Source organism: Cotesia glomerata, linkage group LG5, assembly GCF_020080835.1.
Source record: "Cotesia glomerata isolate CgM1 linkage group LG5, MPM_Cglom_v2.3, whole genome shotgun sequence".
Lineage (NCBI taxonomy): Eukaryota > Metazoa > Arthropoda > Insecta > Hymenoptera > Braconidae > Cotesia > Cotesia glomerata.
The window spans coordinates 10,332,221-10,350,013 of NC_058162.1; the positions used below are offsets into that span (position 1 = coordinate 10,332,221).

At 27.3% G+C, this 17,793-nt stretch overlaps 2 protein-coding genes across 6 annotated transcripts; both read right to left on the reverse strand.

Moving 5' to 3' along the window:
- Positions 1-219: 219 nt before the first annotated feature.
- Positions 220-4,674, reverse strand: LOC123264952 (glycerol-3-phosphate dehydrogenase [NAD(+)], cytoplasmic-like). 2 transcript variants are annotated; one of them, XM_044728485.1, is made up of 8 exons: positions 4,409-4,674; positions 3,617-3,794; positions 2,692-2,832; positions 2,474-2,615; positions 2,231-2,343; positions 1,921-2,151; positions 1,447-1,646; positions 220-400 (listed from the first exon to the last, which is right to left on the reverse strand). In XM_044728485.1, exons 1-8 carry the CDS (start codon positions 4,447-4,449, stop codon positions 358-360), a joined length of 1,089 nt encoding a protein of 362 aa, XP_044584420.1. In that variant the 5' UTR covers positions 4,450-4,674; the 3' UTR covers positions 220-357. The 2 variants fall into 2 exon arrangements, with proteins under 2 accessions (XP_044584420.1, XP_044584421.1); XM_044728486.1 differs by lacking the exon at positions 220-400 and adding an exon at positions 602-1,382 and having other exon boundaries at positions 4,409-4,673.
- A 3,564-nt stretch (positions 4,675-8,238) lies between these two features.
- On the reverse strand, positions 8,239-16,816 carry LOC123264953 (V-type proton ATPase 116 kDa subunit a1). 4 transcript variants are annotated; one of them, XM_044728488.1, is made up of 11 exons: positions 16,600-16,816; positions 16,373-16,513; positions 15,634-15,939; positions 12,977-13,077; positions 12,750-12,767; positions 10,866-10,992; positions 10,613-10,789; positions 10,099-10,311; positions 8,832-10,020; positions 8,570-8,741; positions 8,239-8,479 (listed from the first exon to the last, which is right to left on the reverse strand). In XM_044728488.1, exons 2-11 carry the CDS (start codon positions 16,487-16,489, stop codon positions 8,377-8,379), a joined length of 2,523 nt encoding a protein of 840 aa, XP_044584423.1. In that variant the 5' UTR covers positions 16,490-16,513; positions 16,600-16,816; the 3' UTR covers positions 8,239-8,376. The 4 variants fall into 4 exon arrangements, with proteins under 4 accessions (XP_044584423.1, XP_044584424.1, XP_044584426.1 ...); XM_044728489.1 differs by lacking the exon at positions 12,750-12,767; XM_044728491.1 differs by lacking the exons at positions 12,750-12,767; positions 12,977-13,077 and adding an exon at positions 14,291-14,343.
- Between the last annotated feature and the right edge of the window lie 977 nt (positions 16,817-17,793).

Sequence of the window (17,793 nt, forward strand, 5' to 3'; positions counted from 1 at the left end):
CAAACGAACATTCAATTCATTTTTTTTACGCAAGCTGACATTGGCATAATTTTATAACTCATTATATTTATAATCATAATACTAATTAATTATTTTCGCAAATTAGCTTGGATTTAATAAAATATTTTTTTAAGCATTTAAAAAATTTTTAAATAAACTTCATTTAATTGTTTAAAATCATAAAATTTTAAAAAACTATCAACACTTGATACACAAAAATTAATTACTTATTTTAATGGCATTTAATTTCTTTATGGCATTGCTTGTAAAAAAATATTACATTTATTTGGTTAATCTTGAGTAAAAAATCGTTATTATCATTATTGTTATTTATTTGATGACACCTGATGTTGAATATTAAAGATGACATCTCGGTGGGAGGTTCTCGTCGTTGTCATACCTGAATATGAATGAAATGAAATAATAAAAAAAAAATATGAAACAATGATTTCTTAATTACTAAAAATTAAAAGATAATTAATTCTAACAAGCCAGTTAATAATAATTAATAACAGATGACAGAGACATGCAATTAACAATTTATTAATAAAGACAATTTTAGAACGGACAGTGGATAATAAATTCAAGTAAATCTCTTTGATTTAACAGACAATAAAATTTAAATATATATTTAATCCGTACTGATACAATTCAGATTGATAACAATTTTTATATCACATCCAAAATTCAAACATTCTGATTTTCATTATGTTGATATATTTTATCTTTGGATTTAATTCTATACCCTATTACTCTAGCTAATCATTACAAATTCAACAAAAAAAAATATATCTAAGTAAAATTAGTTTTTTTTTAATTAAAAAAAAATAGCATTTCTAAAATACTAAGTATATATTTATCAGTTTTAATTAATTTATTTGGTGAATTATTTTTGGTTCTAGTATTTACGAAATCAACTAATTGAATTTTTAAAATGCAGTGACTCAAAATATGTTCTACCGTTTTAATTAAAAAAATTTCCTCCATGATTTTTTTTCAATTAAATCTTATACTTTCAGCTGGTAAATTAAAAAATGAATTTCATTTACTGACTGTAAATGCTGAGAAAATTTTTTGTAATTGTAAATCCAAGCAGGATCATCAAAACAAATATAAGTCGAATAAATAATCAATTTAAAATTAAATTTAAAATAAAAGTGCATCATTTGAAAAAATATAAAAAAATAGGGAATTTTATCTACAACTGCGATGCACTTTCTGTAATTTAAAATTCCAAGATAATTTTTTCATATTTACATAAGCATTAAATCTAAAACAAAAATTGTTAATTAAATAAAAGGTCCGATTGAAGAAAAAAAGAGTAAGAAATCCTCAAGCGTCCACAACCAATTGAAAGAAAGTGTTACGATACTCCATGACTCCTATTATCAGTATACATTTTTTTACTTGACACAAGACGATTATTATACTTGATTTTGAGCTTACATGTGTTCTGGATGGCTGCGAATACAGTCGATGAGATCAGTAGCCTGCAATTCACCGACACAAATTCGGTGGATCGCAGTGAATAATGGAAACCTGACTTCCATGTCTTTGGCTTTCAGCATGTAGTTTACTTCTTCAGCAGTAATTGGTCCTTGAAGTTTTTGTCCATTCAACATTTCTTGCTCCAATTCAGCAATCGACTAAAATGATTTTTATTTTTTGGATAAATTTATTATCAATAAAATACTAAAATAAAATTTTTAATAATCTAGTCTATTCCTCTAGCCATCAACGGATTTTATATAAGTATTAAAAACAATAAAAATTTTACAAGAACGCTTAAAAATATTTCATTATTAATAACTGCTAATTTAAAATATGTAAAAAGTTATCTAATTAAAATTTCTATATTCGAATTTCAGAAATTTTTTTGCATAAAATACATTCTTAAAAAATATAATAAAAATAATTTACCTTGCCAATCTTAACAAAAGCCTCGGAAACTTTACGATTACGTCCACCGTAGCAGGTTGTAATTAAATCAGCTACTCCGCAACTCTCAAAGAACGTACTTAATTTACCGCCAGGATAAAAAACATCCACAAATTTAATCATTTCCATTAATCCTAAACGTATAACAGCAGCTTTCGTATTATCTCCTAGACCTAAACCATCAACAAAGCCAGCTCCACACGCAACAATATTCTATAAAAAAAATAAACAATAAAGTATAAATATAAAATTTTTTTTTATTCAGTTATATGAGGAATGATAAATGACTTACCTTAAGTGCACCGCAACACTCGACAGAATTAACGTCATCAACAACAACAACGCGGAAAAACGGGGTCTGAATCATGTCACGTAAAATAACGCCCATTGCATTATCCTTACAACCTGTAAAAAATTTTTTGTAATTACACCTCGGCTATTAAACTTATGTAATTAATTTGCAAACAATTTAATATCTCATATCTTCACAGTCTTTATTTTATTTTATTAATACCAGTAATAAAAATATAATTACCAATAGTAGTTTCACAAAACATTTCATCAGCGACTTCGGATGCTAAATTAGCGCCCATCAACACAGCCATAGGAATGTTTAATTCAGTGGCGATTATCTGTGAGATTAAATCTATTCCACCACCTTCCTTTTGGTCAAAGCCCTTAAAAATTTTTTTGATTATTATTTTATTACAATATTTATTTATTATAAACTTTATTATTTGATTAAATATTTACTTTGATAAGCGATAATCCACAAGCGGTTGGCTTTATTTTTCCAAGCAAAGTGCTGCATATTCTTCGTATGAACTGGTGAGGAACTACAAATACAAGAATGTCCGCATCTGCTGCTGCTTCGACAACATCTGGTACAGCAACCTGTAAATTATTTTTTAAATTAATTATCCTTAAGATATTCCAGCAAACGATATTTTGATAAAATAAATTTTAAAAGATTAAAAAATAATATTAAGTTTTTTTTATAATTCAGCAACTAGATCCCTGTCTCTATTTTCTTTTAGAGAAGTTTAAATATATACATCGAGCTTATTATTAAACCGTCGTGGGAGTTGACTTTCTATCTGTCTGTTTAGGTCATGCGAGCTTTTTAAAATGATAAAGAAAATTACATAAATAGTATAGACAAAAGTTTGTCCTTGGATAAAATTGCTTGAGGTGAAATATGACGTGTGACAGATGTTGAATAAGCAAAATATTTTTTTTTTTTTTTGTTTCAAATCAATGAGCAATAACAATAATAATTGTCATAATAATGATGATAATAAAAAATTTTTTCAGTCAATTAATGTTAAAAATGATAGCTAATAGGTACTCAGGTTTTTTATAGATAAAATTATTTAATCAGGGCAATTAAATTTTCTTGAGTATTTATTAAAAGATCAAATCGTTAGGTGTAAAAAATAATCCTAATAAATTTTTTTGTATAAAAAAAAATATTAAAAATTAAAAAACTTTGTATATAAATTTATACATTAAAAAAATAAATTTATACCAAACAATAACTATTTTTAAGTAATAATAAAAAGAAGTAATAAAAAACAAAACTAACACCAGCGATTACAACTATGTACTTAAAACGTAATTCTTAACGATATCAATACAGATAATAATAATATAATAATACGTAACGATAAAAACTTACCACATTCTCTGGTATCTTATGACCCGGTAGATATTTGACATTCTCATGCTCTTCATTTATTATCTCCGTTAATTTCCGACCGTCAATCATCTCTTCATAAACATACATCGTCACGCGATCTTCAAAATTTTCCAACCTTTGGGCATTCGCTCCAATAATCTTGGCAATTGCCGATCCCCTGAAAAACAATCACCAATTAATGACAATCAAAAATAATAAAATTAAATAAACTAAAAATCTAATCTCGTAACCTTGGCACATAATTTAGATTTTTCTTCCGTATTAAAAAAGTGAATCAATAAATGTTATATCGATATGTATACATCTATATTTATTCAACGCAGAGGTCAAGGTCACTAAATTAATAAAACTAAAAAAAATGCTTTTTAACACTAAAAATCTCACGCTTAGTAATTTATCAATAAAAACTATGACATTTATATAAATCTGAGAACTTTTAAGATTTTTTTAATAAATAAATTATTGAAAAAAAATTGTACTAATAGAAATTAAAAAAAAAAAAAAACTAAAAATTTAATTTATTTTAAAATATTTTCTTAGTATCATTTTTTTTTTTTTAAATAAAAACCAATAAATAGTCAGACATCTGCATATATGAGTATCGTTAAAAATTATTTTTTAACTCAACTGTATTCTTATCATTATCATACAACTATTTTAATAGTAATAAGCTTAAAGATTAAAAGTATTTAACTGAAACTTATTAATTGTTATAAAGTAATAAAATACTATTTTAATTTTATAAACAAAAATAATAAATCAATAACTCACCAATTACCAGATCCAATAATACAAACACGTTGTTTAGCCATTATTGACAATTGTTTTATTAATTTAATAAATTTAAAAAGTGTCCGGTGTCTAAAAATAATGAAACAATTATTATTATGAGAATTTAAATTATTTATTTATAACTGTAGTTGTAATTATAATTATTGATGGTAAACTGGCAAGTCTGGTGGGGCAAACTACAGACGATCAGACCAGACGAATAACTGGAAAAGCAGAGAATACAGAAAAAACCAGATAGCAGTCAGGAAAGTGGAGGAGTGTGGAACTGTGGTGAGGAGAGATGGTAAATGCGCAAATGCACACTGTATACTGTACTATATATATATATATATATATATATATATATATATATATATATATATATATATATATATATATATCTATATATATATATATATATATATATATAGATATACGTTACTTACATTCAATTTGTAAAGTAATGAAACTCTTTGTACGTGTAACAGTGGAGGAGAAAAATAGATATGGAATTGGTAAAAGAGAGGGTAAAAGTAAGGAGAAGTGAAACTATGGCTGGGTCTGGGATCTGCACTGGTACAATGTAGAATATCATTTTGGTTTTTTTTTCTCTTTTCATTTGGCCATTTATGTTAAATGCATATATTTACAAATATATTTGTAAATGATACTTAGTATTTTTGTTTATAGCATTACTCAAGTGGGAGAAGAACTAGCTAGCTACCAGCAGTGGTAGGATAACATGTGATAATATTTACGGATCGATCGTTACACGTTGCACTGGACTTGATTTTTTAATCAAATTTAAAATGACGTTGAAAATGTAATCTAAAAATTACAAAGGTTAATAAGTAAATAGTCCATTTTTTTGTTATTTTCTTGTAATTATATATATTTTTAACTTTTCTTTTATTGATGATACTGAAATCTGACATAAAAAAATATCCGATAATTTCTTTTTTTTAACGTATAAATTGTGATGAAAAATAAAAATATTTACACGTGAAAAATTTTATATGAAATTTTTAAAATATACTTTTTATATCTAATTCTAAAATATTTAAAATGATTTATGTATTTTGAAAAAATTTAAAATTTTTAAATGTGCTCATTCCAATATTTGTAAAATTTTGGTAAAAAATTTTCAAAAGATTTTTCTATGTAATTATTTCTGTGATAAAAATTAAAACACACAGGTGAAGAAAATTTGAATAGCAATGGCTAAATTCATAAAAGAGTGCGCGCGCATTCGGGACTTTGAAAGATTAAATTTCTTCCGCAGTAGATTTCTGAAAGATGCAACTAATTATTAACATTATTCTCATCCATGATTATAAATAATTCTTAAGTTATTGGGAACTTGGATCAAATGACAAAAATTTTAGTTTATTAAAAAATGCAACGTTTCGCTGTTTATTCTCAGCTTCATCAGGCAATCTGTCCAATGAAAAATAAATAATAAACATTATGATTTCCATAGTCAAAATAATAACAATAAATCAGTAAATGAATCAAATAGATGTAATTAATAGCTTTCCAGAGAAGGACGAAGACATATAGTTGGACATATTGAAAAGTTGGAATTATTGAAACAGAGGTATAATAAAAAGCCTGACCAGCTGAAGAATGAGTTTAAGTCTAGTATGATCGAGCATTAAGGAAGCAAAAAACTGTATTTTGAATTTTTTAATGAAATTAAAATGAAAATATTAAAAATTTTATCACAATGATTGTTTTATTAATAAAAATGAATTTTACTTTTTTGACAACGACCAAATATATGACATGTTATTTGAATATAAGTAAGAGTACAATTACTTGGACTATAAAAAAGTTGACCGGTTGGTGGCCTTGTGAACCCACGCGTGATTTTTACGTAACGTGAAAATTTATAAAAAAAAAATATTATAAATAAAAATTGATTAATATCAATCAAAACAATTTCTATAAGCAAATAAAAATAATAAAATAACAAATAATAAATAAAAAGTGACGATAAGTGATGAGAAAATAAGCAAGAGAATAAAAAAGTGTGGTGAGATAATTTTGAGATTAGGAATATCGAAAAAAGAAGATAAGATAATAAGTGGAGACTCTACATATACAACACCAGAAGATTCATCAGGTGATCACAATCGCAAATTGACATTGGACAATTCACGATGAGCTAAGAGAAGTTAAAAAATAAAGAAAGCAATGAAAAAAATACTGTGAAGGACAATAATGATGGAGATAGCGGGAACGAAAATGAACTGAATAAAACAATAATTGAAAAAGAAGTTCATGAACAGCACACTGGCTCAGACGAATTCGAAGGCAGTGGAAATAACGGCTCGGATGAGAGAGAAACAAGAGAAAATTCCCGAAAGATCGAGAGCTCACAGAAGGCGCGAAAAAGAGAAATGGTTAAAATAGTTGGCGAAATATGGCGTGAGCTATTAAGGTAGTACTACCGGTTTTAGAATTTGCGTTCAGAATTTAATGAAATTTGGCATATTGGTACTCTACTCTCTAAACATGAATTAGTGAAAATTCGCTGGAATAAGTGAATATTCACTTTTTCTAAGTGCCAATCGAACCACTTTGGGATCGCGGGAATGTAACAGATTAAAATGAATGTATTGTTCAAACACTTGGTATGTAAAAAAAAAATTTGGCTACTTATCTTAATAAAATTTGTAAAAAATATGCACAATTCATTTTCTGTAGAAAATTGATGTCACTGAGAAAATTCCAATTAACAGAAAATTTCGTAGCACTTGAAAAAACTACGTCGATCGCCGCCGGACCGGTCAAAATCGCTTGATTCGTTTGTGAGATATCGTTGACGAAAAAAATCGAAAAAAGCGTTTTTTTCAAACAAATTCCGAAATTTTTATCTGATCAATTCACGGTTTGAAATTCATCACAGAATTCAAAAAAACTGTATCGACTGTTGTCAACTACGTGATAATCGGTTAACTCGTTTAAAAGTTATAGCGGATTGAAAATTTAAAAATTACATAAACATTTGTTATTCAACAAATTAAATAACATAAATAAAGAAAATCTCATATCACATGGAATCTACCTTCCATTTCGGGTGAGACCGAATGGCATTTTTTTATTCATTTTGGTGAAAAAGCTACGAGAATGTTATAGTGATTGCACATTGAAAGTTACATAGAATATTAGCTACAATAATCACATGGATAAAAGGTAAATGCAGATTCGATGGAATTTGGAATCTGTGCTAGTTAAAACAATATTCCAATTGAATTTCAAGTCTAGATCTAAAAATGCAATTCTATAAAGCACCCAGCGGAACGAGCGGGTAACAGCTAGTTATTTAATAAATTTCATAATTTTTTAATATGAATTTTAAACATAATTAATATTACAGTTATCCTTAATTTAACCTTTCATATTTTTCAGTAACTTTACATTTTTTAAAGTAAATAAATCATATTTATTCCAATATTATACTACATACACAATGAATTCGAAAAAACCATAAGTACACAACTATCATGACCTTAGTAGCATGATAAATTCGGCAAATTATATTATAATAACAAAATAAATATTTCAATTAAGGTAAAAGCCCCAATAGATGCTCATGTACCAGTATATGATCACTTCATGTATTTGTGTATCTATATTCACAAATATAGATATACAAATACATGGAGTGATCATATACTGGTACATGAGCATCTATTGGGGCTTTTACCTTAGATAGATCTTTTGAAATAAATATTTCAATCAAAATGATCTATTCTGATGATCGATATTTCAATCAGTTCATCAAATCTAGATATAGATGCTATTTTAACGTATTAAAGGATAAATTAATTACAATTTCAATTCATGTCCTTAAACATTTTTCACAATTACATTACAAATATATATTGTCATTATCAATATTTAAAATAAACAAACCAAAGCTTTAATTCAATAGAATAGAGTGTATTAAAGCTGATACTGATTTATTCTTCGGTAGTAGTCTGAGCGGACTCTAAAATTATTTCGAAGGAGAATGGGCTGAAAGTATAGCCAGTACCTTCGTAGAATTTACTTTGGAACTCAACCCTAAAAAAATAAATAATAATTCGTTTTTTTTAATATAAATAATAATTTTTTCAATTCTTAATAAAAAAGACTTTTTCAAAAATAAATTACCAATGAAGACGTAAGGTGTGGAGGAAAGCTGACAATCCTTCCATGAGAACAAGAATTCCGACTGTCAATACTGCCCAAAAGGCGAACAATGCCCACAAAACTACTCCTCCAAACCAGTCACCACTAGTAAGACCTATTTTCATTACCATGTTCCATAGTACTTCAGACAATTCTGAAAAAAAAAAAAAAAAAAAAAAAAAATATTAATAGATAAATTATTTTTTTCTTCCAAAAGACAAAATTAAAAAAAAAAAATACTTACGAGCATGAGCAAGTGAAAGAGCCCATAGACGTAAATAAGAGGCAGTATGTGAAATACTACCGAGCACATATTCAATAGTATGAATACCCTGATGAATGAAAATTTCACCCATCTCTTCTTCTTCTTCTCTGTGTACTGGATTCTGCACAACAGCACCGGCTCCTTCAACATCTCCGTTTTCCTGGCCGTGATTGTTCAACTGCTGATGCTGTTTACGTCCACGCATTATCATGATAGGTTTGGCGAGCAGCAACACCGGTACACAGAGTAGCGCAATCACTACGAGGAACCGTTGGAGTCCAAACTGACCACCGTACATAAACTTGTTGCAAGGATCCTTGGGATCTTTTTCCTTCGGAGATGCAAAGAGAACCATGTCGATGAATGTTATTAAAATAGAAGGTGCACAGTGAGTGCTGTAGGGATCCGGGTTGGTCGCTGAATATGAAGTCCACTTAATGAACATCATCAGACACATATACAGGAACAAGAACACCAAGAAAATAACCTGGGGTATGAACTCGCAGATTACATTAAGCGGTCTTTTGAAGTAAAGATGATTTTTCAGACCGACCATCACACCGAACAACATGTGAATTATACCGAATATGATTGATATCTTCATTTTGTAGGAGTTCAAAAATATGATTTTGTTTTCTGCCAGCTGCCAGACAGGGTCCATACCCAGAGGATACGGGTGTCCAACGTAATCTGGCTTCGGGTCTAAAGACAGACCTTTGTTGGTGTTAATGGTCTTCCAGTCTAGGTTTACCTCCCAGTAGGAACCGAATATGTTGAGAGATTTTGAGAAGATGTCGTTGTATATAAGCCCGGTGTACATGGAGAACAACCCCATGAGAAATATGATGTAGCGACCACCAAAGAAGATGTTCCAGATTTCATTGTCAGATTTTTGAGCTGATAGAGGTTTTTCCTTCAAGACCATCCAGAGACCGAAAAAGAACATTATCGCGCCGTGGCCGCAATCTCCAAACATGACTGCGAATAAAAATGGAAAGGTGACAATGGTGTAAGGCGCGGGATTCATCTCGCGGTATGATGCCACTCCGTAGGCGTCGATCAGTGCTTGGAACCCTTTGGTAAATTTATTCGTACGATTATAAGTCGGTGGATCTTCGAACGACTCCATGCGATTCAAAATTGGAGGTACTGAACTTCCACTACGTTCCTGTTTGACAATAATTTAGTTTTTATTGATTGAATATTGTAAATTATTATTAATGTTATTAAGATTTTGATTTAATACCGTTCCACGACGTAGAGCCAACTGAATTGTCTCAATATCAAGCACAGGAACCCAACACTCGGCGATCAGACATTTTTGTGTGACGTCAAGATTGAACAAGTTTAGGGTGTGATAAATAGCTTTAATTTTTCTGACTTTGATGAACCAGTTCTTCAGATTTTTTGCTGCTGCTACAAGCACTCGATGACGGTGATCTTGAGTTTGGCCAAGTACCTGATGAATGTATTTAAATTAGCCATTTTAAAATTAAGTGGTTAATTTAGAATATAAATCTTAATTTAAAAATTATAAATAATTATGAAAATATTAACTGATAAAATCTTTATAATTAAACAATTTAATACTGTTTGATTGAATCACTGATAATTATTGTTTATTGAATCATGTTTACTTGAGTTATGACTAATTGCATCTCGAATCAGTTCTTGAGTATTATCAGTAATGATAAAAATACTTGGATTTAAAATTATATTTTTTTAACTAATTAAATGAAATTATCAACAAAAAATCTTACAGTATTTAAATCTTCTATACGTGTCATGACACCCATTGCCATTTCACGTCTGTCAGCAGGAGCTTCAGGGCATGGGTAAAGAGTTGCGCGAAATCCTTCACAGATTTTCTTTACACGTGTTTTCAATTGATCTCCTTGGAAGAAAATGATGAAAACTGATTTGTAGACTTGATCACTCTAGAAAAAAAAAAATAATAATAATCATTATTCATACACTAATTTTAATTATAAATTACATTAAGAAGTTACTCACTGTTGATGGATCCTCCAAAGGAGATTCAATTTCAGCTTGACGTAAAAATACATTTCCTCTGCATGCTCGCCATAACATTCGCTCGAACGCCGGTATTCTTTCTCTCAGAATAACACCAGCGACAAAACTAATTTTTAAAATAAAAAATAAATATTAATTTATGAATAATTTAATTAACTATAAATAATATAATTTTTAAGGACTGGGATTTGTTAGTAAGGAGTTTTTTTTTTTTTTTTTAAATTGTTAACGATGAAAAATCGGCACGTCGTCATTGCATTGGAAAAATAAAAATTTCTTCTATATGCTCTTACACTCCATCAGTGCCCTAGTCTATTTTCAATCTGTATCGATTAATTTTATTAATTAAAATTTATGATTTAAATGTATTTATAAAAATATGAATGAATAAAATATATATAATAAAAATGAAGCCATTGGAAGTGAATATTTTAATAAAATTAATGATGATCTTTTTATGTAGCCATGGAAAAAATTATTTTGTTTTACATACCTTGTAATTAACAAATAATTACAAATAAAAGTAATAATAATCTAAATTGATATCAAATATTAAATAAGATAAAAAATGCTTTAAATAAAAAATACAGCAATAATACATAAATACTGACAAACAAATAAATAATAAGTAAAACCCACACTTAAAAATAATTACTCAAACAACTAAAATCTACTTTTACAGTTTAGATTTTTTTTTAACGATACAAATAAACGCGAGGATGCAGATAAACAAACTGTTGATTTTTATGAGTAAAAAAAAAGAGTAATGTGATGTGTAAAAATGTTTTGATGTAAGTTTATATCGATATTGTAAAAGATTTTAGAGTACTGATAAGAATTTCTGAAGAGAAATTTTGAGACTAAAAATATTTAATATCTCGAAGTTAGAAGATTTATTTATTTTTTTTGGTAATCGACCACATGAACTTAGAAAAATTAACATTATTTTGTAAAATTGATTAGTTAGAGAATAAATTGTAAATAAAGTAAAAATTACTTATCTTAAACAAATATCTACTTAACGAATCAATAAATTTCCCATTAAATAAATACATAATTATTTACATACATAAATCTACACTTTTTCTGTCAGGAAATTAAAGTGCCTACACATATTTTACCATAATAATTGTTATGATTATAAATCTTATAGATTATATTATCACAACATCAATAAATTTAAATTTGCAAATAATTTATCAATTTCACGAAATTTTATTAACGTCTCTATTTTTACCCAAATTATTTTTGAATAATTTACCCTGCAAAATTTCAACATTATCTTGAAGCAATATATAATTGTTTTTCTTCTTTCATTTGATTAATATTGTTAACAGGTGTTCACATTTTTTAGTCAAAATTACATCAATATAAATTAATAATTCCAAGCTCAATTTTTCAAAGTTCATTAATACAGATCCAATCCCTGAAATCCAGATTAAAAATAATATTAATAAAAAATATTTTCAGTCTCTTATATTCCTAAAAATAATTGTTTGACTAAAAATGTTAATGTAAATAAATATTTTTTTGGGCATTAGACAGAGGTGAAAGCAATACAGATATTCAATAATCCGTGCTTTTACAATAAAAATCTACTAATACATTCCAGCTCCATTAGATTTATATTTTTTAAAATTATATTTAATAGTAATAGTAATCTACGGTATCAATAAAAACAATTTACCACATTTAATATAATTTAAAAAATCTACTGAATATAATCGAGGAATAGGGACACACGTTTAAGTAAAGCAATCACTAAACATTTATATTTAAAAGTAATAATATTACCAAGATAGGTGAGATTAATAGTTAATAATTATAACGATAATAAATTATCAGAAATAGAAATAACTTTACCAGGTCGACTGAAGTTTTCTGAAATAATTAACAATTAATGTAATTTTTTGTCATTGCTGATTAATTCTGGGTAAGGATCAGAGAAGAAGATTCAAGATAGTCAATTTAAGATTTTAGATTTTAGACTTAGACAGTAGGGCAATACAAGTAACAAGTAGCAAGTGGTAAATGGTGTCAGTGGTTTGTTTGTTATTTATTTGAACAGAAGGATGAGAGAAGGTACGTACCCCAACTGGACAGGACCAAGGGCGGACTGGCGGGCGATATTATCATCACTAATCAACGCGCGTGTCATGGACTCGGTGGGGTTCAAGCCTGCGTGCTCTTGCTGACGACACAACAGACAAGACACAACCACATTAACACACTGTATTTATTTACACCGGACCACAACTCAATTTTTTATTTTATTAACAATTAATTAATAAATTATAAATTTATGCTAATTTTAATCTTTAATTATTTTTATATTTAGTAATTTCTTATCAAATAATTAAAGATTAAATTTATTACCAATATAAATAACAATGTAAATATAGATTGCCGTTTAAGCAATAAATATTTTTAAAAAAATTCTGATAATAATTTTATAAAAAATTATATTTATGTTTTTTAAAAATCCATTGGCATTTTATTTTTAAACGGGCCCGATGTAATAGTTAGTAAATTTTGATATTTTTTTTTTTTTTTCTTCTATTATTAACTACTAGGTCACACAAATAAACAATGACAAAAATCTGAGGCTATGCAGGTACACAAAAATAAAATTAAAAAAAAAACAAGCAACAAGACAAGACATAAGACATGGTGCTATGGCAAAACGAGGCTTTTTTCTATCATATATTTTAATAGTTGATAATATTTAATTTAAAATATATGATAAATAAATTGAAAATGAAGAGACACGTGCTAAGAAATGTTAATTGGAATAAATATATGTGAATATACATACCCATGGCCACCATCATCATCTATTATTTTAATTATTAATAATACTTCCTTGCTTTATATAATTTAATTTTAAATTGTTATTCACATGGCTTTATAAATAAACTATCTATTACTTTAAAAGTGAATCGAAGCTATTGAGCTAGTGATTTTGTTTTATTCTATGGCTGCCATTTAATTGCTGATTTTATTCGATACAGCTTGAAATTTTTAATTATCATAATTAATATTTTATTATTGGTTTTAATTACACATGTCAAACTGTATCAACTGTTATAGTCTGTGTAAAAAATTTTTTAACTAAAAGCTAACTATTAGATTGTTAATTTTAGTTTAAAAAAAAAAATTTAGCCACGACACTCAGACAATCTCTAAGTACACAATTCGGATTATTTCATTATAAGAATTTCAATTTCTTTGAATTAAATTTAATTGCTATGTGAAAAATTTTAATTAAAAAAAATGTAATTGCTCAAGAAAGACAGACTTGTGTACTTGTAGATGAAAACATGAAATAAAATAAATAAAAAAATCTTGCGAAAAAAATATGGGCAAACATATTAAAAAAAAAATAACGGTTGATAACAGCTTGCCTGAGGGGATTCCTATAGTGACTTCCTACGGTGTCTTCAGTAGTGTACAGGTGCTGCAATTATACAATACACTGACTTATTGTGCTCAATATTAAATAAATCACAAGCCTCGTGGTGCACCATATGTATTATCTATTGTTTAAATTTTGTGAATATGATATTTAACTGTGAATTTATTTTCAATTCAGTCAATTTTAAACAAAAAAAAATGAAAAATAAATTGATCGACTGCCTGATTTTCCAAATAATAATTAAATTTTTTGAAAATAGATTTTAGGATAGGACTCTAGACCGAGATCACACGGTGCAGTGCATAAGTGAGTTTTGAATTTTTTATATGATTACATGCATGTGATATTCGGTCATGTAAATTTTTAATAGTTTAATGATCTTTGATTTTAATTTATCAAATGATGTTGATAAAGTAAATAAAGATTGTAAGACTTTGAAATGAGCACCACAATTAATTACCCGAGTTTAAGAGCCTGGCCGCCAGCGCGGAGGCCCTCCTCACCCAAAAGAGTTACTTGTTCTTCTTCGCGGCTTGGGTCTGCCATCTGTGACATGACATCTCCATATTCAGCATTTTTAATTTTTATTTTATTAATACAAATTATTTTTATTTTAAATAACCTCAACAAAATAATCGATGAAAAATTTTATAACAATCAGAATCTTGTTATAACTCAAATTAATTAAAATTAAATAAAAACTATGGAATGAATTGTTTATCAATTTTCTAACGTAAAAATTGATATTTTTTAATATTGCCATAAACGGTTATTAAATAAAAATAATTTGTATTAATTATTAAAACACTGCAACAACATTGTTAGTTGGCAACACTAACATTAATCCTAAAATCACTCAATTATTATTAAATAAATAATTAATTAATTAATGTATTAATAATCATAACATTAAACATTGTGTCTGAGACACTTAAATGTGTCTATTAATTACCATGTAATGATTAAAAGTACTTAGTAGTAGGTGCGGTGCTAGATTTTTGACATGTTTATTAATTAAAAAATAAAATTCATCTTGCGTGAATTGCGCTTAGCAGAAATAAACTTTCATAATAAAACAAACATTGAGCCAAATGCTTGATTTGCAGCGAGCTTAGATTCATGCTCATTCATCATAAAACAATTAGCCACTCATACTCAATCGGTATGAGTATTCAAAATCAATCTTGCTATGTATCATGTCTATCGACTTGTTAAAAAAAATTAGCCATGGATTTTTTAAAATAGTAATGTTATAATTAGCCTTGATTAGTTGTAATACTATTAATATCATATCATAATGTGTTTAATATAAAATTATTAGATTATTGTTACCTCATCGAAAAAGACCTGGGTCTTGCGTAGAATGTGCTTGAGCTCAGTGAGCTCTAAAAAATTTCTCTTTAGCGCTTCTGCGTTCTGATTAACTTCCCGGAGTTCATTTTCGAGTTTCTCGAAGGTCGCCTCTAAATCGATCATCTCACGAGGTTGTGGAGCCTCCGGATTCTCACCAGTGTCCAGCATCGGGATTCCATCTTTTTTAATTTCTTTCTCCAGGTACCGCAATTTACGCTCCATTTCATCGCACCGACGGACTTCATTGACGAATTTACGTTGGAATGCATTTACGTCAGGATTTAACTATAAGTTATCAAATATTTTATCGTTATTTACTACCAAGTAAATAAAATAAATGTATTGATAAATTTACGTTAAATATTATTTTTATCTATCAAAACAAATTTATTAAGTCATATATTTATTTCAATTTTTAAATATTAATATTTATATTATTTTTAAAAAATTAAAATATTTATTTAAATATTTAAAATAATTTAATAAACAAATTTAATTTTAGATATAAATTTTTAAAAAATAAAAAAAAAAGTTTTTATTTGGGCGTGTAAATTGTTCAAGGTTCTCTGTCTAGTCATATGACTCGGTACTAATTACTTGAGTAAGTAAAATACTTGCTCGTCGAAATAACTATATGGACTATCCATAATAATAATAAGAATGATAGCAATGTTTCGTGATTAGAATAAAATGTAAATAATTATAAAAATATACTTACATCGCGAAATTGGACAAGTCCAAGTTCTCCCAATTCAGAAACACAGGCATAAGCAGCTTCACTTTGCAAAAAGAGCTGACACAAGGTCATTTCCTCACTCCGGAAAAGCGAGCCCATCTTCTTAGCTTAATCCACGTAAATCTACAATCATAAAACGCTGAATAAATATTTGAGTTTAATAAAACTAGCAGATAAGAATTAAACTGAACAAACTGAGCGAAACGTACAGAGAGATTGTAAATATATATTGGATAAGGTATACTGTATACTGTTTGATGACTAAATGCCCAGAAATAAGTAGATATAAATTATGGATTCTGGCTTTTGGGCGATGTCGATTCACGCCACTGCCAGGAATACACTGACATACACTACACAGTTGTCATGTACGTATGAACGGTAAAATATAATCGATGATGGTCGCGAGTCACGAGGGATCATCCAGACGCCATTTTTAAAGATTCAATATGGCGCGTACATTACCTGACATCTGGCGGGAAATTTTTGAATTTACTTTTTTTTAATTGTTAAAATTGAAATAAAAAAAATTTTAATGACAGTTCTGATTTCTGATCTTTTAGGGATAGTAAATCATATTCTAAATATCATTTTATTTCAAGGAATAACTCATTACATTTATTAAATATTTTCTAAGCAATCAAAATTTTATGAATAACTTACTGCATTGTCAGAAGCAATTATTGGAAATCTTTTGTTAAAATCTAAATATTTTCTTCTACAAATTCATTTCATAAGTGATTAGTAATTTGTGTTATTTAAAATTAATAATTATTAATTATAATTACTATCAATTATAATTGATAATTAGTATTTTAAAATAATACGTCAAAGGCGTGAAATGTCATGTCAATAATTCAAAATACTAAAACTATTTTAATTTTTCACAATTATTTTATTAACCAAAATATATTTTCGTAACATTTACCAAATTTTGATTTTTTATTAGATTGTACAATTTTTCGCTTATTTATTTTAACATTAATAAAAAATAAAAACATTTAATATGACAGAGAAATTTTTAGAAGTTCAAAATAAATCTTCAACATCAGAAACTGGGACACGATCAATAAATGAGTGCTTCAATTTATTTTTTTATTTTTAATTGATGTATGAATAATTTAGATTAGTAGAAATATTAAACATCAATTTTTCCTAGAATTTTTTAAATATTTACTATAAAATTCTTTATTTATTAAAAATAAATAAGAAAATACTTACTTTTTCAAAATAATCATCTCAAAATATCTAACAATAACAATAAATGATAAGAAGTAATATCATATTCAATCATTCTTAACATTTGATATTTATTTATTAATCAATAATAAGATAACTATTTCTTCTTCCTTAGGCCATTAGAATTAACAATACTTAATATCATTTAATAATTTTAAAAATAT